The sequence below is a fragment of the Petromyzon marinus genome, chromosome 4 (genome assembly GCF_048934315.1).
Source record: "Petromyzon marinus isolate PM22_M1 ecotype Great Lakes invasive population chromosome 4, UKy_Petmar_22M1.pri1.0, whole genome shotgun sequence".
Taxonomy (NCBI): Eukaryota; Metazoa; Chordata; class Hyperoartia; order Petromyzontiformes; family Petromyzontidae; genus Petromyzon; species Petromyzon marinus.
Genome location: NC_133670.1, coordinates 9,624,735 through 9,645,766, shown reverse-complemented (window position 1 = coordinate 9,645,766; position 21,032 = coordinate 9,624,735). Strand labels below are relative to the sequence as shown.

At 40.1% G+C, this 21,032-nt stretch overlaps 1 protein-coding gene across 4 annotated transcripts in view; it reads left to right on the top strand.

Annotated features, from left to right (window-relative positions):
* LOC116938758 (dual specificity calcium/calmodulin-dependent 3',5'-cyclic nucleotide phosphodiesterase 1A) overlaps nt 1-21,032 on the top strand; it is a 226,388-nt gene that overhangs the window by 24,309 nt on the left and 181,047 nt on the right. For all 4 annotated transcript variants that reach the window (XR_012930724.1, XM_032946342.2, XM_032946344.2 and 1 more), the window contains exons 2-3: nt 3,640-3,696; nt 11,765-11,957. Coding sequence is in view for 3 of the 4 variants with exons in the window: in XM_032946342.2 (XP_032802233.1) it covers nt 3,640-3,696; nt 11,765-11,957 (250 nt within the window). In the remaining variant the exon portion in view is untranslated. The remainder of the gene's footprint in view (nt 1-3,639; nt 3,697-11,764; nt 11,958-21,032) is intronic.

The following is a 21,032-nucleotide window of genomic DNA, read 5'->3' as shown; positions in this document are numbered from 1 at the left end:
ATTTGGTTACAGTTTTTAAACCATTTTATTCCAAAATACATGGCACATTTCTTACATATTTTTCAAATAAAAGTAGTCATTAAACTTTTTATCTGAATTTAAAAGTTCCCAAAATTATAATAACATATTTATAGGATTATACACAAATGTACTTATATTTAATGCATGCTGTACAAATACGTGATCTGCAATTTATCAAAAATGCTGATTTTTTAAAAAAACATTATGAATGATTCAATAGGACAAAAAATACCGATAAGATACATGTAAGTCGAAAGAGTAAAGCTATTTTAAAATCTAATAAAAACAACTACCACATTTATACTGCATTATGATCACTTTGGAATATATGTTGTTTTCATATAATGGCAGTTGGACTCAAATAAGCATATTTATATCATAACGATGGTTATAATAAAGTATTGTGAATGTCATTCAATCTTTAAGAGCTTGCTGGTAAACGTTAGAATATTTTGTGCTCCACGTTTCATCAACATGAATGTTAAATTGTAAAAACAAACATAGGCTTCAAACTAATCTCAATTTGGAAATGGGAAAAGGTAAATCTCGAACTTAGAAAAAATATATAATAATTGTGCATTAAATTTGAATATGATTGCGATAATATAGAATTCAAGGAACAAGACATAAAATATCTAATTATAATAAAAAATGTTAATGTAAAGCCTGACTGTAATAATGCGCGGCAAGATGTAAACACTGTCCTTCATACGGCTCTTGTAACATTATATTTAACAGTTTAATAAAGTCAATGAAGGATGAACGCAATAAGGCTTGTTGCCTGAAATGTCACTTTCCTGAAATGAAATTGGTCAGTGTCATAATTGAATATTTTTGATGTCATAGCCTAAACAGGCTTTAAAATTCCTTTCAGAATACACATCAACTTTCATAAACACAATTCAGTCGTCATCACTTTAAACATTTTAGTTCCTATGAAATAAGTAAACAATTGTGTGTGATGCCTTATTTTTATTTTTTAAACGTCAAGAAATAAAATATAGTTATAGTGATTTAAAGCTTTCGTGACTGCAAGGATTCATCTTCTTTGGTTCTTTCGGTAAAGTCACGTAGAATGAGAATAAAATAATAAATTGATAAAATAAAAGCGCTGTCCTCCAGACAGTCTCGTCCCCTTCACCTGATGAAGGCCGCTTGTGTTGTGGCCGAAACGTCGTGAGAATATTATTGTGTTATTTTATTTTATCAATTTATTATTTTATTCTCATTCTACGTGACTTTACAGAAAGAACCAAAGAAGATAGTTATAGTGATCTGGCCAGGAGGCTCAGCGGTAGAGCAAGCGGCTCACAATCAAGGGGGTTGTGAGTTCAAATCCTGTCTTGGGGGCGTTTGCCCTCGGTTCATCATCCCTCGATCAAATGAGTACCATTCTGTGGGGGAGTCGACAGTGGGTAGACTCACCCTCGCCATAGAAAAGTGGATAAAAAATACAATTATCATGATTCATGAAACCTTTGTCAATCTGCTGCTGGATGAAGGCATGGCATGTTAGTCGGTGCACTTTTTTTTACATACTTCACCATGTCGGTAATATATCACATTCATGAAAAACACGTAGAAATAATTACCTGCATTTAATTGCTGCCATCAATGGTATAGGAACCATATCACTGTTGAATTGCTGAATCGATGAGTGATGGATTCCTGTCAATTACTTATTCATAACTGATTTCTGGGTCAGATGGCACGAGTAAAATTCCAATTTGTGTTATAAACCCTACTCCACCCGACACAGACAAATAAATAAAGTTGTCACGTGAACAAATATTCCAATTTATTATAGTTTCAGCACACTGGTGTGTTTGAGAGCAATGCAGAACACTTAATTATTTGGTACAAATTACTGCCTGTGTGTGGTGATGAACAAAAAGCATAACCCAGCCATAATGGTGTACATTCCCCCAGGCCAATTAGCATTAAACACAATTTAAACAGTGCATATGACTTTTGTTACAGTTCAAACTGTTTATTGAATGTATCTCAATATAATTTTAGCATTTGCCGAGTAGGTATTTATGTTTTTACTTTCATATTCACACCCATATTAAATTCACATTGTACTTTCGTTCAAGTTTATCATTGTTTTAGTTGCAACATTCACATTTCTGTAATGTGACGTAAAACAACAGAACACGTTTGCAATTGTATTTTAGTGTGAACCATAAAGATGCGACCTGAGGTCTAAAGATTGCTTTGTGGCTCATTTGTAGTTGCAGCTATATTTTATTTTTATTTCAAGGAAGGGTTAGTTTATAACAATTTATACGAACCAGCTAAGCTCGCATATGCATTATGTTTTAGGGACAATGTTAGCAATATCAGTGGGTTCTATTTGAGTAGTTTGCATTGTTTTTTTTAATCTAATAAAAGCTGAACAGCACCATGATATTGTAATCTGTTAGACAACGAGACTTAAGCTCAGCAATCCACACATGATGATTTTAGGATTTATTGTCAATACTTCATCAACAAAATACATAAACTACATAGTCACTTATTTTTGTCTAGATTTGTATTTAATCATGCATACTTATTTCTTTGAAATAGCCAAGTTCATATATGAGGTTATCATAATTTTTTATAGTAAAATACAAGTTTATAATTCTGCTTATGCTAGAGGCAAAGGCGCATTGCCCGACATGTCCACTGGGAGGCATCCTTATGGCTTGGGAATCCTGCCGGTGAGCGTTTCTTGTTGAATGTTCTCAAGTTACCTCTATTGTATTGATTATTACTTTAAATGTATCTACTTTGAAAGTGTCAATGTACGTATTTATTGTATTTAGGTTTCTCAACAGAGAGCTCTATTATTTCCTGTTTTGGCATAAACAAAACAGGTATAAATGGAAAACATTTCAAGCTTACAAAATACATTTTTTGTACAATTTTACAATATCAGCAACCAATAGAGGTCAATTGTATTCGTAACTGGATAGGCTTGTATATCAAAAGTGTGTTATTAGCTCAGATTGTACTGTTGTTTGGTAATGCTGTGTAAAATACGAAATGTGTCATCTGGCATGAAGTGAATTTTCAAGATTCCGTGGAATCATTTTAAATATTACGCAGCTGAAGTTGTCATCAGAAAATTTAAAGGACAAACCTGCAAAAATACATTACAAAAAAATAAGAACACATTTTCATGCCCAGGTATGGTCTTGTAGAGCTACGGTTAGAGTGATTGACTAAAATCCTGATTGGGAGGGTAAATTCAGGTCTTTTTTTCATCCCTCCAGGGCTGAAAACACGAGTACCTCTCTGTGGGAGGTCAATAGTGGTGTTCTTATGACCTCTGTCTTAGAATATGGAATTCCCACTACTGGCTCAATGCCAACAAAGCACCACGCCATGCTCATTTGAGTGGGAAAACACCGACTCACTGACCCGCACCTTGCTTTAAAATAAAATGTATTGATTTAAAGTAGTTGATCCCAGCTGAACTTAATTGCCTCCAGAGGTATTTATTGAGTACACATAATTTCTGCAGCACCTTTAGGAGGATATAACTTCACGTGAATGTGTAAATGCAGCTCTGTTTATGTGCTGACCCATGCTATGCCTTCCTTCTCTCTATCCCCATCTGTTTTGTTTCAGTGGCCAATGATCTGGATGACAAGCCTGACCTGCAATCTCACCATGAAATACTTTCACGTACGTTTAACAATTTTTATTTTAAAAAATGAAAGCAAAAATGAAATGTCTGATCATAATCACGTATTACAGTTTACAGCCAAAAAATGTTAAGCTATACAACAGTGCATAGTATTTGCCATGGTGTTAGAAGGCCTGAAGGAATGATAATATTCAGAGATGATATTTAAATGTGTGGTGTAATGGATTAGTATTTAAAGAGGTACCATGGGTGTTCTAGAAAATTCTGCCATCTAATTGCCTCCCTAGTGAATGTTATTAATCCAGCTTTAATCCTGGATTTCCACATGCTACAATAATTAATGTTAACCGGTACCTGACCTGATAAAGTAATATGCCTCTTGATCTCACTTTCACAGCTCAATGAAATACGGCTATTACTGCCTAAATATATAATATCCTCTACAATCGCAACATCTATCCTGCTACCGGGACTTGCGATCCTACTCCAGGGGCCCAATTTGTAACCTACACCTAGCCTTAGAAAAGCTTCTATTAAGACCTCAATATCCAGCCTCGGTGCCTAAGAGGGCCAATGAATGAATGTTCCAACCAAAGTCCTTGCCAGTCCTACTCTGCTGCCACTGCTTGGTGTGACACGTGACATCCCACGTGGTGGGGTGGTGGGGGGAGGGGGGGCAGCGCAGGGAGGGGTAGTGAGACCCTGCATAATCTGTTGATTACTAAATATGCATGAGCTTCCAGTAGGCCAATGGCATCAATAAACAGTGGGAGAGGAATGGCTAGGGCACTTGTGTGCATAACCATGGCGTTTTGTTACCGTCCATAGATTTAACTGCAATAACGAAAAACAATACAGAGTCAATACATGTCTGAAATGAAATTTATATACATCCCCCCAATATTTAAATATGCTCAAAATGCCCCCCCCCAATTTATTGCTATAAAAATAAACAAAAGTTATAATAATTGTTATGCTATGTAAATAAAAACAACAATTTGCTAAACCTTGGCCACAAAATCTGGACTTGCCTTCATATAAATCAATGCACAGATTTATGTTTATATGATTGTGGTTATGGTTGTACTTTATTAATCCCGAATTTCAAACATTACATACAATGAAACAATACATGGTAAAAAAGTAAAAACAGAGCAATGTAATACAATACACTATTAGACATTATTGTAAAAACATAAAAAAAAGTCCATCCCATGTGTTAGTGAATTTTTAAATATTTTAGGCAGGAAATGACAGGAAATTAATTTTCAAATTTAGATTTTTTTCTGGGTTGGGACCCCCAGACCCCCTGGAAGATTTGGTCCCCCCCAATGTTGACTCCATGGCTAAGGCCTTGATATACACTCTTTAGTTATTTCATTAGCCATACACAACCCTAGCTCGACAGCTGCTGAGGCAAGGCCCGCTATCCAACTACAGTGAGGGAAAAAAGTATTTGATTCCCTGCTGATTTTGTACGTTTGTCCACTGACGAAGAAATGATCAGTCTATAATTTTAATGGTAGGTTTATTTGAACAGTGAGAGACAGAATAACAAGAAAATCCAGAAAAACGCATGTCAAAAATGTTATAAATTGATTTGCATTTTAATGAGGGAAATAAGTATTTGACCCCCTCTCAATCAGAAAGATTTCTGGCTCCCAGGTGTCTTTTATACAGGTAACAAGCTGAGATTAGGAGCACTCTCTTAAAGAGAGATTAGGAGCACTCTCTTAAAGAGAGTGCTCCTAATCTCAGCTTGTTACCTGTATAAAAGACACCTGTCCACAGAAGCAATCAATCAGATTCCAAAGTCTCCACCATGGCCAAGACCAAAGATCTCTCCAAGAATGTCAGGGACAAGATTGTAGACCTACACAAGGCTGGAATGGGCTACACGACCATTGACAAGCTGCATGGTGAGACGGTGACAACAGTTGGTGCGATTATTCGCAAATGGAAGAAACACAAAATAACTGTCAATCTCCCTTGGCCTGGGGCTCCATGCAAGATCTCACCTCGTGGAGTTGCAATGATCATGAGAATGGTGAGGAATCAGCCCAGAACTACACGGGAGGATCTTGTCAATGATCTCAAGGCAGCTGGGACCATAGTCACCAAGAAGACAATTGGTAACACATTATGCCGTGAAGGACTGAAATCTTGCCGACCCCGCAAGGTCCCCCTGCTCAAGAAAGCACGTATACATGCCCGTCTGAAGTTTGCCAATGAACAACTGAATGATTCAGAGGACAAATGGGTGAAAGTGTTGTGGTCAGATGATGGAGCTCTTTGGCATCAACTCAACTCGCCGTGTTTGGAGGAGGAGGAATGCTGCCTATGACCCCAAGAACACCATCCCCACCGTCAAACATGGAGGTGGAAACATTATGCTTTGGGGGTGTTTTTCTGCTAAGGGGACAGGACAACTTCACCGCATCAAAGGGACGATGGACGGGGGCCATGTACTGTCAAATCTTGGGTGAGAACCTCCTTCCCTCAGCCAGGGCATTGAAAATGGGTCGTGGATGTGTTATTCCAGCATGACAATGACCCAAAACACACGGCCAAGACAACAAAGGAGTGGCTCAAGAAGAAGCACATTAAGGTCCTGGAGTGGCCTAGCCAGTCTCCAGACCCTAATTCCATAGAAAATCTGTGGAGGGAGCTGAAGGTTCGAGTTGCCAAACGTCAGCCTCGAAACCTGCAAAGAGGAGTGGGACAAAATCCCTCCTGAGATGTGTGCAAACCTGGTGGCCAACTACAAGAAACGTCTGACCTCTGTGATTGCCAACAAGGGTTTTGCCACCAAGTACTAAGTCATGTTTTGCAGAGGGGTCACGTACTTATTTCCCTCATTAAAATGCAAATCATTTTATAACATTTTGATATGCGTTTTTCTGGATTTTTTGTTGTTATTCTGTCTCTCACTGTTCAAATAAACCTACCATTAAAATTATAGACTGATCATTTCTTTGTCAGTGGGCAAACGTACAAAATCAGCAGGGGATCAAATACTTGTTTCCCTCACTGTATTCACATGGGCCCATGTGCCCGAATGAACGGTGCAAACCTTGTTATTCCGGCCAACGCCTCAGTCAGCATGGAAAATTATGTTACCATTTCGATGGTGTGGTTGTTGGTGATTGGAATATGATACTGGGCGAGAACCACTCCTCTCCCAGTATTTATGGATTCCATTGGCTGGTGCAAAGCTCACCTATACCTGCCTTTAGTAATCAACAGATTACTCAGGGTCTCACTGCGTTCTATAATTTTAATGGTAGGTTTATTTGAACAGTAAGAGACAGAATAACAACAAGAAAATCCAGAAAAACGCATGTCAAAAATGTTATAAATTAATTTGCATTTTAATGAGGGAAATAAGTATTTGACCCCCTCTCAATCAGAAAGATTTCTGGCTCCCAGGTGTCTTTTATACAGGTAGGGTGCCATTGGCCTTCGAGAGGTTCATTGGCATTAGGGTATACTGCAGTAAGCACTAGACCAGCGTTCCCAAACCTTAAACCAGAGCCCCTTAAACCATCACTTTCAGAAAGACCAAGTAATGATGTTGTCCATCTTGCACGATGAAGACATGGGGTTGGTATCTTGGACACTTAGATTATATAAGCATTTTTTTTTTATTTTCAGTCTATACCACGTAAACACATTCATTTTCGTTGTTGTTGGTAAGCTATGTCCGTCCTTAAATAAATCTGAATACAATTTTTGCTACCCATGACACTGCACAACATAATGAACAGCTTAAGCAACGTTTACAAACAATCCCATATATTATTTGGAACGTATTTCATGAAGTACAATTATGCGAGTGAATGTATAATATCATATAATACGCTAGGCTGTAGGACTATTGCCACAGGGGGCCCAGGGGTCCACAACCCTGCAAGAAATAAATTCCTCCCAACGCTGACGAGAGCCCGCCCCTCTCCCCGTCACCTCCATCTGTCACACACCACCGCAGCAACACAGCAAATGCCGTCCTGCTGGAATACATTGGCCATTTGTGCCATCTCAAGTAGCTATGGCCCTGCTGATATGTAGGAGTGCATGCGTATTGAATAGGAATTGTTTACATGGTAAATCACATGGAAGCTCACACCATATCCGTGTTCCCACCACCATTGACAAATCAATACTGCAGCTTGAAATCCATTGCTGGACGAATATGTTCCACTGATGTTAGCCGTAACTGGGAATCGAACTCAGGTTTCCGAGTTGATATTTGGTGTTTGTGAATCGCTGCACCACCGCTCCCTCAAGCAGCTTGTACACAGGACGTACCAAAGCGTCTTCACTGTAAACACAGTCCAAATGCGAAATGTTCTGTTGGCATATGTATGTTGAACTTCTTTCACATCGTACGTGGCCAACCTTGCTAATGGGAGTGTGGTCGATTCCATATTTCATCCTTACAACTTAATATCATTATCAAAACACTACATTTAATAATATAATCATTAAAAATGCATTTTATGTCCCAAAATTGTGGTTAGTGTAATGGCACAGGGCCAAAAAGGAATGTTTAAATGTGTTTTTATACATAACTAACTACACACAGCAGACTTGCACACGTGGAGCATAATTCCAGAAGAAGCACCATGTAATTACATCTGGTGCCTTCAATAGCCGCTCCTACCAGTAACTTACAAGACAACTGTCCCTTCATGCTGCACAGATGATTCATTTATTTCGTATCTGTCATCCTACATTAGAGCTGAACTGTACAAAATCACTCGAAAGCACAATTATAAACGTTACTTCGGATATGCAAGTGATTTAACTCAGTTTTACTTCTCATATATTGAGTGATGTTAGCAATGGTGTCAATACCTTCCTGTAATTGGTCAACAATATGTAATGTTTATCCTCAATGAATACAAAGCTCAACAAACTTAGTATATGTATTCAAAGCATGCCCAATACAAAAAAAAACCCATCTCAGTGTCAGTTTTATTTTAACAGTGTCATCATTCTGTCTGACATCATTTCCTTTCTATAATTGCCTTAGACATTTTGAAAATAAACTAAATCTAAAGGCCAATCATCCTCCTGCAATTGTATCCTCAAACGCTCAGCTGAACGTACTTACTGGACATTTCGCTGCCCAACGCGCCAATACACGTACTTCACTATCGATCACAGCTCACTTGAATGCTGTTCTTGATTGGGGTGACAAAAACCTGGTCACGTTATATACATATATATAAAAAAAAGCTCGCAGTCAATAATCATTTCACATAAGACTGGCAATTGCACACTTCCTCCCATCAAATGTAACAACGTTATTCTAATCCATCGTAAAACCATTCATCTGCTTGGCACAACAATCTCATCTGAGCTGTCATGGAATGGTCGTGTTACTAATCTGGCTAAGGCGGCATCGAAAAAGCTTCTTTTTTTTTTCTCAGTGCCAAAGCCTCTTAAACTCGAACGGTTATTATTGCTAAACGAAGCAACCATTGGGTCATCTTCTTTGGTTCTTTCGGTAAAGTCACGTAGAATGAGAATAAAATAATAAATTGATAAAATAAAATAACACAATAATATTCTCACGACGTTTCGGCCACAACACAAGCGGCCTTCATCAGGTGAAGGGACGAGACTGTCTGGAGGACAGCGCTGGAAGCTTTAAATCGAAACATTGGGTCATAGTTGGAATCCTATTGTTATATCTCTGGTGGTGCACCCAGTTCCTACCTCAATGCACTTGATAGAATTCAACATAATGCAGTCGGCTTGATTTATGAACCAGCACTCACTAATCCACTCTCTTCACTAGCCCACTGGCGGCCAGGCGCCTCCTCATCGCTCTTTGCAGAATCTGCATTTCATTCTGGAGGAGTCCGATGATGTCCAGTAGGAGCAGATCAGAACGTTACAACAACAAACAATACAAATACGTGATAGGAGTGCAAAGTATAGAAAATATAAATAAATGTGAATATATACAAATATTTTTTTTTTATTTCTATTGCTACTATCATTGCTCCTCTTCATGTGAACTTGATTTCCACCCATTTTGAGGACTCGGTCTATTCGACTGACTGTTTCATCAGGTCCATACTGTGTTCAACCACCACACTGCAGGTCAAAACACTTATCTTTCTGCCTTTGTCCCTCACACTGATCGACTTTGGAATGCCCTTCAGTCTTCACTTTTCCCAGCTCTAAAGACCTTTTCTTAATCCAAGAAAAAAATACGTGTTCCACAGTTATCTATTACAACTCTGGTAGCGCCGTTTGTTGCTGGCCGTTTTACATTTTGAGCCTTGAGGCCTGTGCTCAGCGGTTGTGTTTAAGTCCCTGAATTACCTTGTGCATCGTATCAACTGTGCAGTAGTCACTATTATCTTTGGAGAAAGATTCCAGGTGCCTCAGTCAGTAAACAATGCACTTGGCAGGCAGCGTTAAGTTTCTTTGACCATTTTACTTTGACTGGAGAAAGAAGTTGATTGGGGTCAGCACCTAATGTCCAATATGTAACATCCCCGTTACACGAGTGTGCAGCAGCTAAACCACAAACCCACACATAACCATGACAAATCACTACCTCATTATCACATTGCTTTATGCACTGCAATATTAAACCTCTGTATGTTTATGGTACTCTGTGAGCTCAAGGCAGGTCGGATTGATTTGAGGTAACGTTACATAAGTTGTTTCAAGACGTCAATCAATATGATAGGCACCTGTGTTTTTGTAAATGGAAACAAAGTACAGCTAAGTACACGTCCGGCATGAATTGTATTTTTAAAATAGTAATATATGTATATATATATTTCTATTCTCGTCTACAGGAGTCAGAGACATGCAATAACTCTGTACTCTATAGCTTCGTGCAGAAAATAAAATTGGCTCCAGGTGATTTAAACCATTTTGGTCACTGACTGGAAGCTGAGATCTTTATCTGGTGTCATTTTCAATGTAAACTCTCTTCTGGCTGACCTTTCCCTTCACAGAATTGCTGAGCCGCTGGCTCTTCTTCTGCTGAATTATTCATTGTATAAAGTAAAGTGTTAAACACACAGGCGCACGCATACACACACACATTAGAGAATGTGTTTTGGCCTTTCCTGTGAACTTTTTGGAACAAAACAGTGAACTATATTATCCACAGACATCTGCCGCTGGAAGAGTAAGTTTTTCATATTTTTATTTTGTTCAAGAGTATTTTTTTCAATAACTGTGCAAGTAAAATGTCTTGCATAATATATTAAGAACTTTTCATCACTTGAGTACAATATATTAGTTTGTGTACATTTATGCACAGCATATTACATTATTTCATGCTATGTCTTTTAAAATGAACATTCCCTGCTGTCCTTTTGTCTGTTTCATTCCCTATTGGTATGCTTCATGGTACACGTGTTCAGATACCAGGGCAAGCAATAAGAAACTTACTTCTCACAAAGCAGCAGGCCACGACAGTGTCCAATGTATTAACAGCGAGTGTGTGGGAGGTGTGATGTACGGAGTTGTGCTAAAGTAACACTACTTGAATCCCGTGTAGATATCCCTTAGTGTGTGGTAGTATATCCTTGAGATTTATACGATGAAATCCTTTACAGTCTAACGTTATACCGCACACATAGGCTCAGTTCACGTCTTCACACGTGGGATTATTCGTGGTGACTAATGCGCCAATGTATCTCCCTTGTTGGTTGACAGCTTCCTCTCAAAAGCCGAATTGTGAAATGTTACTTAATGCTGATGTGCAAATGAAAAAAGTTTAGAACATATTATATAGAGAACAATTTTAAAAAAAACTCCCCCTGAATCATCACTGGGCACATGCTCAGATTGTTGATTCTAGTTTTGCTTCACTTTCACGGAGGCAGCTGTTTATCACGGTACTGCCACTGATAACCATAGTTAACACTCTCGTAATTGTATTGCTAACATTAATTAACGATCCACAGTAATTAACTGGAACATCTTGTCCAGCTAAGCTCACACGGTGCAACTGGCAGCCTTTTTGCCCAACTCGCCAACAAAAGCCAGGGCGTCCAATTTCGGGGAACGAAACTCGCTTTATGGACGCGCGCAATTCTCTCTGCCTCGGACGGTCTCGCAACGCAGGTGCAAATTTACCTGCGGCGGTCGCAGAGAGGTTGGGAATCCCCGCGGCGTCGGAACGCAAGCAGACGTGCGCACGCAGACGGAGGACGGCGGCCCCTGCCAGGGACCTGCAGGACGTGTCGCCGCAGCAGCTGCTGGCTGAGGACCCGCTGCCGGCAGACAACCCCGACGCCGCTTCTCAGGCAGCACTCAGGTCAGCGCGCGAGCCGAGGGTGAGAGGGGCATATGGGACGAGGAGCTGAAGGGTAACATTGAAAGTGGATTTGTCATGGCTGGAGTAAAAACTTTGCGGCCGTAAGCTGTTATACTACAAGAACGGCCCGCAGGTTAACAATTACCAGCTACGTGACCCAAAATTAATATAGTTTTGTTCATTTTTTTTTTAAACCTCGTTGTAACTTTGATTTAGAAGTGAAATAACAAAGGTACGTAATAATGCAGGGTTTGGCACTGGGCATGAGTGGTCATGAAACAGTTAACGAAAAGAATGGAAAATACAAACAAGTCCCCCAAACCCCCAAAAACTATAATATCTTCGGGCCTTCATTAAAGTAAATCTGGCCCCGAGGATGGTAAATGGAACAGGTCTTTCAAGAGGGTGAAATGTCGCAGGGTAATACAAGGTGGAAGTGGTACCACAGGCATTGCCAGGAAGCATTCGGGATGAGGTTCTGTGATTGGTGTTTGACAGGCGAGAGATTGGTATTTTTTTATATATACAAACGTGAATAGGTCTCGAGAAGAACTTTCCTTATTCCGTGTGAGTGAGTGACTGCGTGTTCACGTACGCACGATGTGTATACAATGAGAACATACAACTTGCATAACGTGAAAGTGGCCTTTAAGTTTTTGTGACTATAAGAACACTGATGACTGGTGGGCAATCTATCGCCCCTTTTTAGCACGGCCTGTTATTTTGTTACCTTAAAAAGAGTTATGCCCTGAGAAAATGTATCAAACGTGATTTGTTTTGATTGTGTGATTTGTGTGGCGTTCTTCATGTATTTTACACTTAAAAAATAGTCGTGCTGTGCTTTTACAGTATATGGATGCGTCAGTAGAGGGAGTAGGTCAACCAGGGCATTAAGAAACGTCTCCTCTACAAGTGATTTATAATTTAATGTACGTAGAATATAACTACGGACTGTATATCAAATACTACTTTGTAGAGCAGTCGAGTCGTGTTTTATTTTTTGCTAAATGTAGCGGAAGGAACGAAAATGCACAGATTTTTTGCACATCAAGAATGTTAAATATTTTCTGCCATTCGATGTAAGTTCCAAGCTTTTCTTGGAATCACAGCAACGGCAGTTTTAAATGTAGTACCTGTACACTCTTGCAATAACGTGTCCACTAACACCAGCTACATTTGTATGAAACGACGCTTTAAATTATATTAAATGTGTGCAGTAATTATAGAAACATATAACTTGAAAAATCCAACGTACAATCACTTACATTCATACATTAATACAAACGGGTCGCATAGCAGAACATGGTGTTATGGCACCAGTTACAGGTATCAATTACAATATTTTGTATTCACTATTCACTATTCCTACTCATAATGTCCTTTATGGAACCATTGATAACCATTCCTCAATTGCAGAGATCTCGCCTATCGTGATATTCATAACAAATGAGAATGTACGTATGCTGAACTTCTTCCGCACCGTATGGGGCCGTCCATAAATGACGTCACGCACCTGGGGGGGGGGGGGTCAGGCATTTGTGACGATGTGTGACGAGAGGGGGGGGGGGGTGAGAAATGTGACGTCACATCAAAATGCGCAACTTTAAATAAATATAGACAACACGTTCTACTTAATTAAATATACTATTTAATAAATATTTTCTCCTACAACATTAAATACGCCCTACAATGACAATAGTTTAAAGCGATTAGAAGCATGTGTTATTTTTTGGGGAGGGGGGGGCAGAGATTTGTGACGTCATGTTTGAGGGGGGGTCTGACTTTTTGTGACGCCGTTTGACGAGGGGGGGGGGGGTCAAAATTCGTCCAAAATCGCGTGACGTCATTTATGGACGACCCCTATGTAGCCAACCGTGCTAATCGGAGAATGCCATGATCAAACAATGTGAAGGACTTATCGTTTTATGTACAGTAACACTAATTATGTAAATAATGTACAGCCCATTCTCAATCCACCGCTGTTGGTCGCGGGGATTATTTGAACATATTTCCCCACGCTGGTGAATGCAAAGTTAGTGAAGCATGGTCCAGAATCGGTTCAGATTTCACCTCCACCGACCGTGGCTGTGGCTGGGTATCGAACTAAGATTGCTGGGTTCATATTCACTGTGTGCTTACCACGACGCCACTGCTCCTGACCTTTACATATGTGTGCTGAATTGCATTTTAGTCGTTTGGAATGATACTCAGCAAACATCGCCACCGTTCCCCGCTGCGGAGACTTGACATGACCCTCCTGGGTCACGCGATTCATGGAGGATTTCTGAAGGAAACAAGCGTTATAAAATAATACACACAATATCGTACTCAGTGCTTTCTTGCATAACGTAACATTTACCAAGGCACACTCCGGAACCCGGAAACATGTGAACATGACTCAGCCGTGATCCAGAGACATCAGAGAGCACCGCACGCACCAAGTACTGGCTTAAATGATTCCGAGGTGCCTGCCTGAATGTGCCTCGCATCTGAAGGTCGCATGCACTCTGTGCCATCTGCTGGCGACTTTGCTAATCCTTGCCATTACTAAGCCTCACGGTGAAGTGCATTGACAGTCAGCGCAGGAGCCCAGCCAAATGCCAATACGGGTAATGCACTTTCATAAGGGTTTTGTGTGTAATTGGCTGCTTTTGAAAGCAAGCCCAATAAGAAGACTTCAGATCAATGTGTGTGACGCATGGCTAAAAAAAAAACCCCCACAATTAACCGAGTCATGGTGTACACATTATGCTTTGCGCAATATGACAATGTACAGCTGCTGAATGTTCAATGTTAGTAGCAGATACAACATACACTAAAGGGAACATTGCATCCGATTACGGTATGAAGGGAGAAATTACAGTAATTTTCGACTCTCTGAGTTACGTTCACTAACACAGACACCTATTCTAGATTTGAAGCTTTCGTGACTGCAAGGATCCATACTCTTTGGTTCTATTCGTGAATTTTTTTATTTTTTGTTGTTTTATACTTTTACTTGACTTTACCGAATAGAACCAAAGAGTAACACAGACACCGTTAGCTGTGTTAGTAAATGGCGGCTTGCCATCCTTTTCCACCTCCATGTGGCGATGGCTCTTTCCGAGCTCTCTCCGACCTTACATTTACAAGCAAATTTCATACATTGACGTGCTAATCTCTCACAATACAATGGCCACCCCCATATCTTCGTTTGTCAAGATTTCTCCTATCTTACATTTACATGCAAATTTTATCTCTAGCCCCGCCCACTGACCCTTGGGCTACACCCATCTCAAACCTTTATAACTCCCGGCCTTAGCAGCGCTCCCACCATATAGTATTCTCAGCAGCTCTCCCGCTATATTTTTCACCTGATCACGATTGCTTGTGTTGCGATCGAAACGTCGTGATATTGTTATTATTTTTATTATTTGTTCTATCTACGTGGCTTTACCGAAAGACCCAAAGAATATGGATGAGAAATAACATGTTTGTTTATCAGACTGAATGTGTTAATTAATCAAAAATGGCATTTGTGTTAATCACATAAGACGAGAAAGGTTGTATGTACATACATAACCTGTTTAAGTGATCAAGTTAGTTGAAGAAGCATAGTGCCGTAGAAACAGTTTTATGAGGTCTGGTTAAAATAATACAAAATGCTATATATTAACAACAGTGAGCTATGCAGAAAGGCATATTGTTTTACTTTTCGTTTAAATACTGTATTATAGCCCACAATTGCAATGCGTTATATAATTTGAACTTCATAATGACGCTTAAAATATGCCAAACGTTACGTTTTGTTTTAATATAATTGTGACAACCCATTGTGCATCATATGCCAAGTATCCTATGCCCTTGCACGTGATGAATGTACGGTAATTAGCGACATGGTAGATAACTTATTTAACATATTTGAGACTTATAAGTTCGCTTAGATACATTTGTTAGCTACTTCAAAATGGAAATTTGTATATAGAGGGGCAGGGACGATGAGGTTATCACTCCACATTTATAAAATTGATTAATAAACAGTGAGTGATGAGTTTCCAATTGCAGCGAATAATGCTGGAATTCCTGATACGATAGAAGTTGGAGGAGCACTTCACAAAGAGTGTTTGAAATGTGTCCTTGGCATACTGCATGCTTGAGAGTGTTTCATTCCTCCTTAAGCCAATTACAGTTTCATTTTGCAAACAGCATATTTTACCAGGAACGCACATTTCACATGGTTTATGGCATTTCCAGAAAGCAATACATTGTAACGAGGAAATCAAGACCACTCTTGCATTTTTGAGATATATACGAAGCAATAGTGGCAAGTATAGATCTATTACAAATATATCGGTCTCTTAAAATAGGGCATTCCTCGATATATGGAACAGATACGTTCATGAAAAGTTGTCCGTAAAGCGATATTCCGTTGATCGAACCCATTATATAATTGGAGATGTGTTCCTACGGAAACCAATTTTATCAATAAAGGTTCATTCAGCCGGAGATGCTCATGGCTGAGCTCTGGAAAGTCGTAGTCAAGTCGGATGATGATGATGAAGCGATGGATAAGGGTCTCAGCAGCAGCAAGGGTAAACGAAATGGCGGATGCGGGAAATGGTGCGCCAATTGAGATTTGAGCCACTGCGGAGTTGAGATACGTGTAAAGAGAATGAGAGCTTGGGATTAATGGCAACTCGATGCTTTCACACATTCATCGCCAATGTAATGTCAGAGTTTGTGAAGTACACATCCAATCTGTCTGTCAGTCTGTCCCAGCATTTGCTTGAGTAAACTCCATTGTACAGGGTCCAATGAGGTCTCATTTTGTTCAGAAAAATGGTCAAACATATCAGTCAAAAAAAGAGCAGGTAAACAATCAACATCACTTGTTGCGTGCCCCATATTGTTCATGGCAATGATTGCTGCGCTACCTGCTGATTAATGCTGTTTAATGCATGATATTGAACTTCTTGGAGTCATCGCAGATACAGTCTGCTCTCCGTAAGACAGTTTGTCGCTCATAGCTGAGTGTGAATTGTCCACTGAGTGCCTGGTGAGTGTCAGGCATGTACTAAGTGACGCGTGTGTCAGGTCAATGGTGAGTGGTGAATGTCCGGTGAGTGACAGTGGTGAGTGTCAAATGAATGCTGAGTGTCAGATGAGAGGTGAGCTTGCTGAGTATCTAGTGAGTGTGAGTCGCAATTGCTTAGTATCGGGTCATTGCTGAGTGTGTGGTGAGTTATATTTCCCAGGTGCTTATCATGGAAGTGATGAGAGTCTGGTGAGTGTCTAGTGAGTGCTGAGTGGTTAAATTATTGACATTTAGGAAGAAAAAAAACACCCCGTCTATAGAACGCGTTGGCCTCTCGTGGCAATCTAAACATGTAATAAGCCTCCACTATCTTTTAATAATTTTGATTCTGTTAAAACTTTTTTGACCTCCAACCCATCACCAACATTGTGTGTATATGTATGATCTTAATTTAAAAAAAATACCCGTCCATCTTTGACATGAGTAAATGAAATATATTTACAAATAATTACGTGGGTGTCATTTTGGAAAATTAAATACAGTTTTTCACAATGTTGATTTATCTGTAAAGGACAGAGCAGCTGCAGTAAATAACGACTGATAAAGGTTAGTACTATAATGTCCTACGATTTTTTTCTAAGGCAACGGCTGAATCTTAATATGAAAAAAGGGGTTACCTTCATTGCCACATAATTTCAGCGTATTATTTGTGACCATAAATAAGAAACGCACATTAAAATCCAATAGATTTGTTACAATGTGATGCAGAATTACAAAGTTGTATTATGCTTAGCTAGTCATAGGCTGTGAGTGTCCTTCGAATAAAAAAATAAGCTGTGTGTGCTGTCCTCTCAGATAAGGTGGGCCGCACACATCTTCCCGGCTATTTGGGAGTACACCGTAATTTAGAGACCTCAGTCGATTTCTTTGCAAATTATTTGCCAACACTTTCCCCATCGTTCCTCCCCACCCTCGAGCACCTTTCTCTTCCCTGTGCCCCCCCCCCCCCAATGTGACCAATGGCCAGAGATTCCTAGGAACACAGGATTGACCTCAATCTGTGGCACATGCAATCACAGGGAAGTCCGCAGGCAAGAGCCAGCGAATCGATAGGCCTGTCATGAATCCGGTAGCTCCTTTAATCTGCAACGTTACAGAATGAACTTCCGCGGAGAGCTTTAGAGATCATTTTAGCAGCGCCGTATCTTCAGCAAGATGTTATCACCTATTACACGCATCACCATGCTGATGCTCGCAACAGCAATATACAGGTTAACACACTGTTTACACTCGGGGAAGATTCCTGACATTCGTGGACATTGGTTTACTGCGAGGTCCGTATTCTTAATATTGAAAAATACACCCAGGAACTTGATTGTCCTTATTTGTGATTAAAAGCAATCTTGTTCTTGCCTCAGTACAGGCCGTAAAACTGCAGCTGGACTGTTGATCTCATTAGTAGCAAATGGTTCCCTAATGTTAAAGGATGGATATTTAATGGGCAGCGCTGAGGTCATAGTCTCCGAGGCACAGGGGGCAGGCCCAAATGTCATTGGAGTGACCCAGTGATGGAGGTTTGAAAAAAAACAGTGGTTATATGGTGCAGTGGGAGAAGTGTTTGTTAGCTCATGCATTGCGTGGGGGGGGGGGGGGGGCACACAATTGTCATGCGTATTTGACACAGTAAATACATTAATTAAGAAAATTAACAATTGAAAAATATATTTCAGATTTGCTTTTGTAAGTGCCATGGCTTAAATGTGGTATCTATGCCGGGCATTCATTTCAGCCTATACCTGAGTATTTAGAATGCTGATGAGCCGCTGGAAGGTGATATTTACCCATGTCTGCCTTGCTACGGACTGTGAAATGCCTTTTGTAAATACCTATGATTGGAAAAAAAATATGCGTAAGTTGTCAGTATCTAAAAAAAATTGCATTTTATTTTTTATTCTATGTTTTTTTTTATAAACTTTACGAAGGCAAGATTTGCATTTTTTGTTGATATATGTATGCCCAATTTTTACAGGCACATATACAGAACAGGTATTTAAAAAATATAAACACGAACAGAATGTAGTTTCGTGTATGTATGTTCAGCCTTAGCAAAAAGACACATATACGTATTGATATGCTCACATGTGTACAGTACAGGATAACATTTAAAATATGAATTGCATTCATAATAGCAATACAAAAAGTGTGGTTTACCTAGGCCTTATGACTTGCAGCTATTGTGCAATTTTGCTGATTCCAACTCTTGTAGTGACACCTTCATATGACAACAATTCTATGAAGCACTTCGAAGGTATGGAACAAGAAATCAATTTACAATGTAAACATCAAGCATGATATGTTGAAACCAAGCATGCCAAGCATGACTGTTATAAGATAGTTATTGTATATTCTTTAACGTAGGCATAGGCCATGTATGAGTGGCTACTAGTTACACTGCATACACCTGAGTATACTGCCCCACATACACAACCCCTTGCAAAGAGACCTTGGCAGCACCCATTTCCGTCGGGTTGAGGCAAGAGTTGGGGCTGAAAAACCACGAATCATTGAGCAGCAGGTGCTCATTTCTTCACAAACAAGGTCTTCGTGATCCATATTGGGTTTTTTTGGGGGGGGGGGGGTTAGGGCCACGTGGTACTTTTGTGCCAAAAGAATCGTGTCATTATTCAGTGACTACCCGACAATATTGTCACTTTTTAGCTAGATATTAGTAATACGTGCCAAAGCATTCAAGTTTTGGCCAATAAATCTCCTCACCGGTGGCTCTATGTATGTATATGTGCATGTTGAACTTATTTCTCACCATACAGACTTGCATGACCGCATATAATATCAAGATATGAAGTTTTGCTGAAATCGATTGGAGTGTTAAGTTAAGGCTTCATGAACGAATCTTTGCTGATAGCCAGTGGGTTTGCAAAGTACCTTCGTCTTGGAAAAATCAATTTCGTGTTTGCTCACAGCATTGAAACAATGATCAGCCACGGCTGAGGTATTGGTCCTACCATGTTTCAGATCTGCCTTATGTTCATGAACACGGTCCGAGACATGTCGCTCAGTTTCCCCAATGCAACTACTGCCGCAGACACAGCTTAGTTTGTAGACACCGGAATATTGCATGTAAGGGATCACATCCTTCACAGATGGGATCAGATCACGAATTGTACGTACTGTGTTGAATCGAACCTGGATCTTGTTTGCTCATGATTTTGGAAATCTTTTTGGTGACCCCTGCTATGTATGGCAAGGTGATGGTTTTGATTGGGTCCTCAGATGGTTCTTTCCCAACGCTTGGAGTGATAGCTTTAAGGATTGTGTAGTCTGAATATCCATTCATCTTCAGGGCTTGGTGTACGTGCTCCAGTTCACTGGCTCAGTGGTGATGGTCAGAAATACATCGAGCTCTATGGTGTAGAGTTTTGATGAGGGAATTCTTCTGGGATGGATGGCGGTGGGAGTCAGGTTTTAGGTATGCATCCATAGACAGTGTCCCATTGAGTCATCTGGTCTCTTTTCGATTAAAACATCCAAGAATGGTAACTTGCCATCCTTTGCCACCTCCATGGTGAATTTGATGGCTGGGTGTATGGAATTGATGTGGTTGAAGAATTGGCCCAGAGCTGGTAGGCCATGTGGCCAGATGACGAACGTGTCATCTACGTACCTCTTTCACAAGGAAGGACGTAGGGTGGATGCCTTGATGGCATCTGTCTCAAATTTTTCCATGAAAACATTGGCTACAAATGGAGATAAGGGCGAACACATTGTTCCCAGCCTACCACCTTCCGATGTTAGTTGTTATTTTCGGCTCTCTGATTTTTTACATTAACAGACACAATTTCTCACGAACACAGCTACCTCGCGCACCATCCTCGAGGCTGCTGCTTCACGATCTCCATTAACATGCTAATCTCTCACATTAACATAGCCACCTTGGCGCACTCGCTGTGAAGGAGGCTCGGCGATCTTGCATTGACATGCTAATTTCTGCCTTGCAGCCCTGTGATTGGTGGAAAGCCCACCACCGCCGCGGTGGCTGCCCA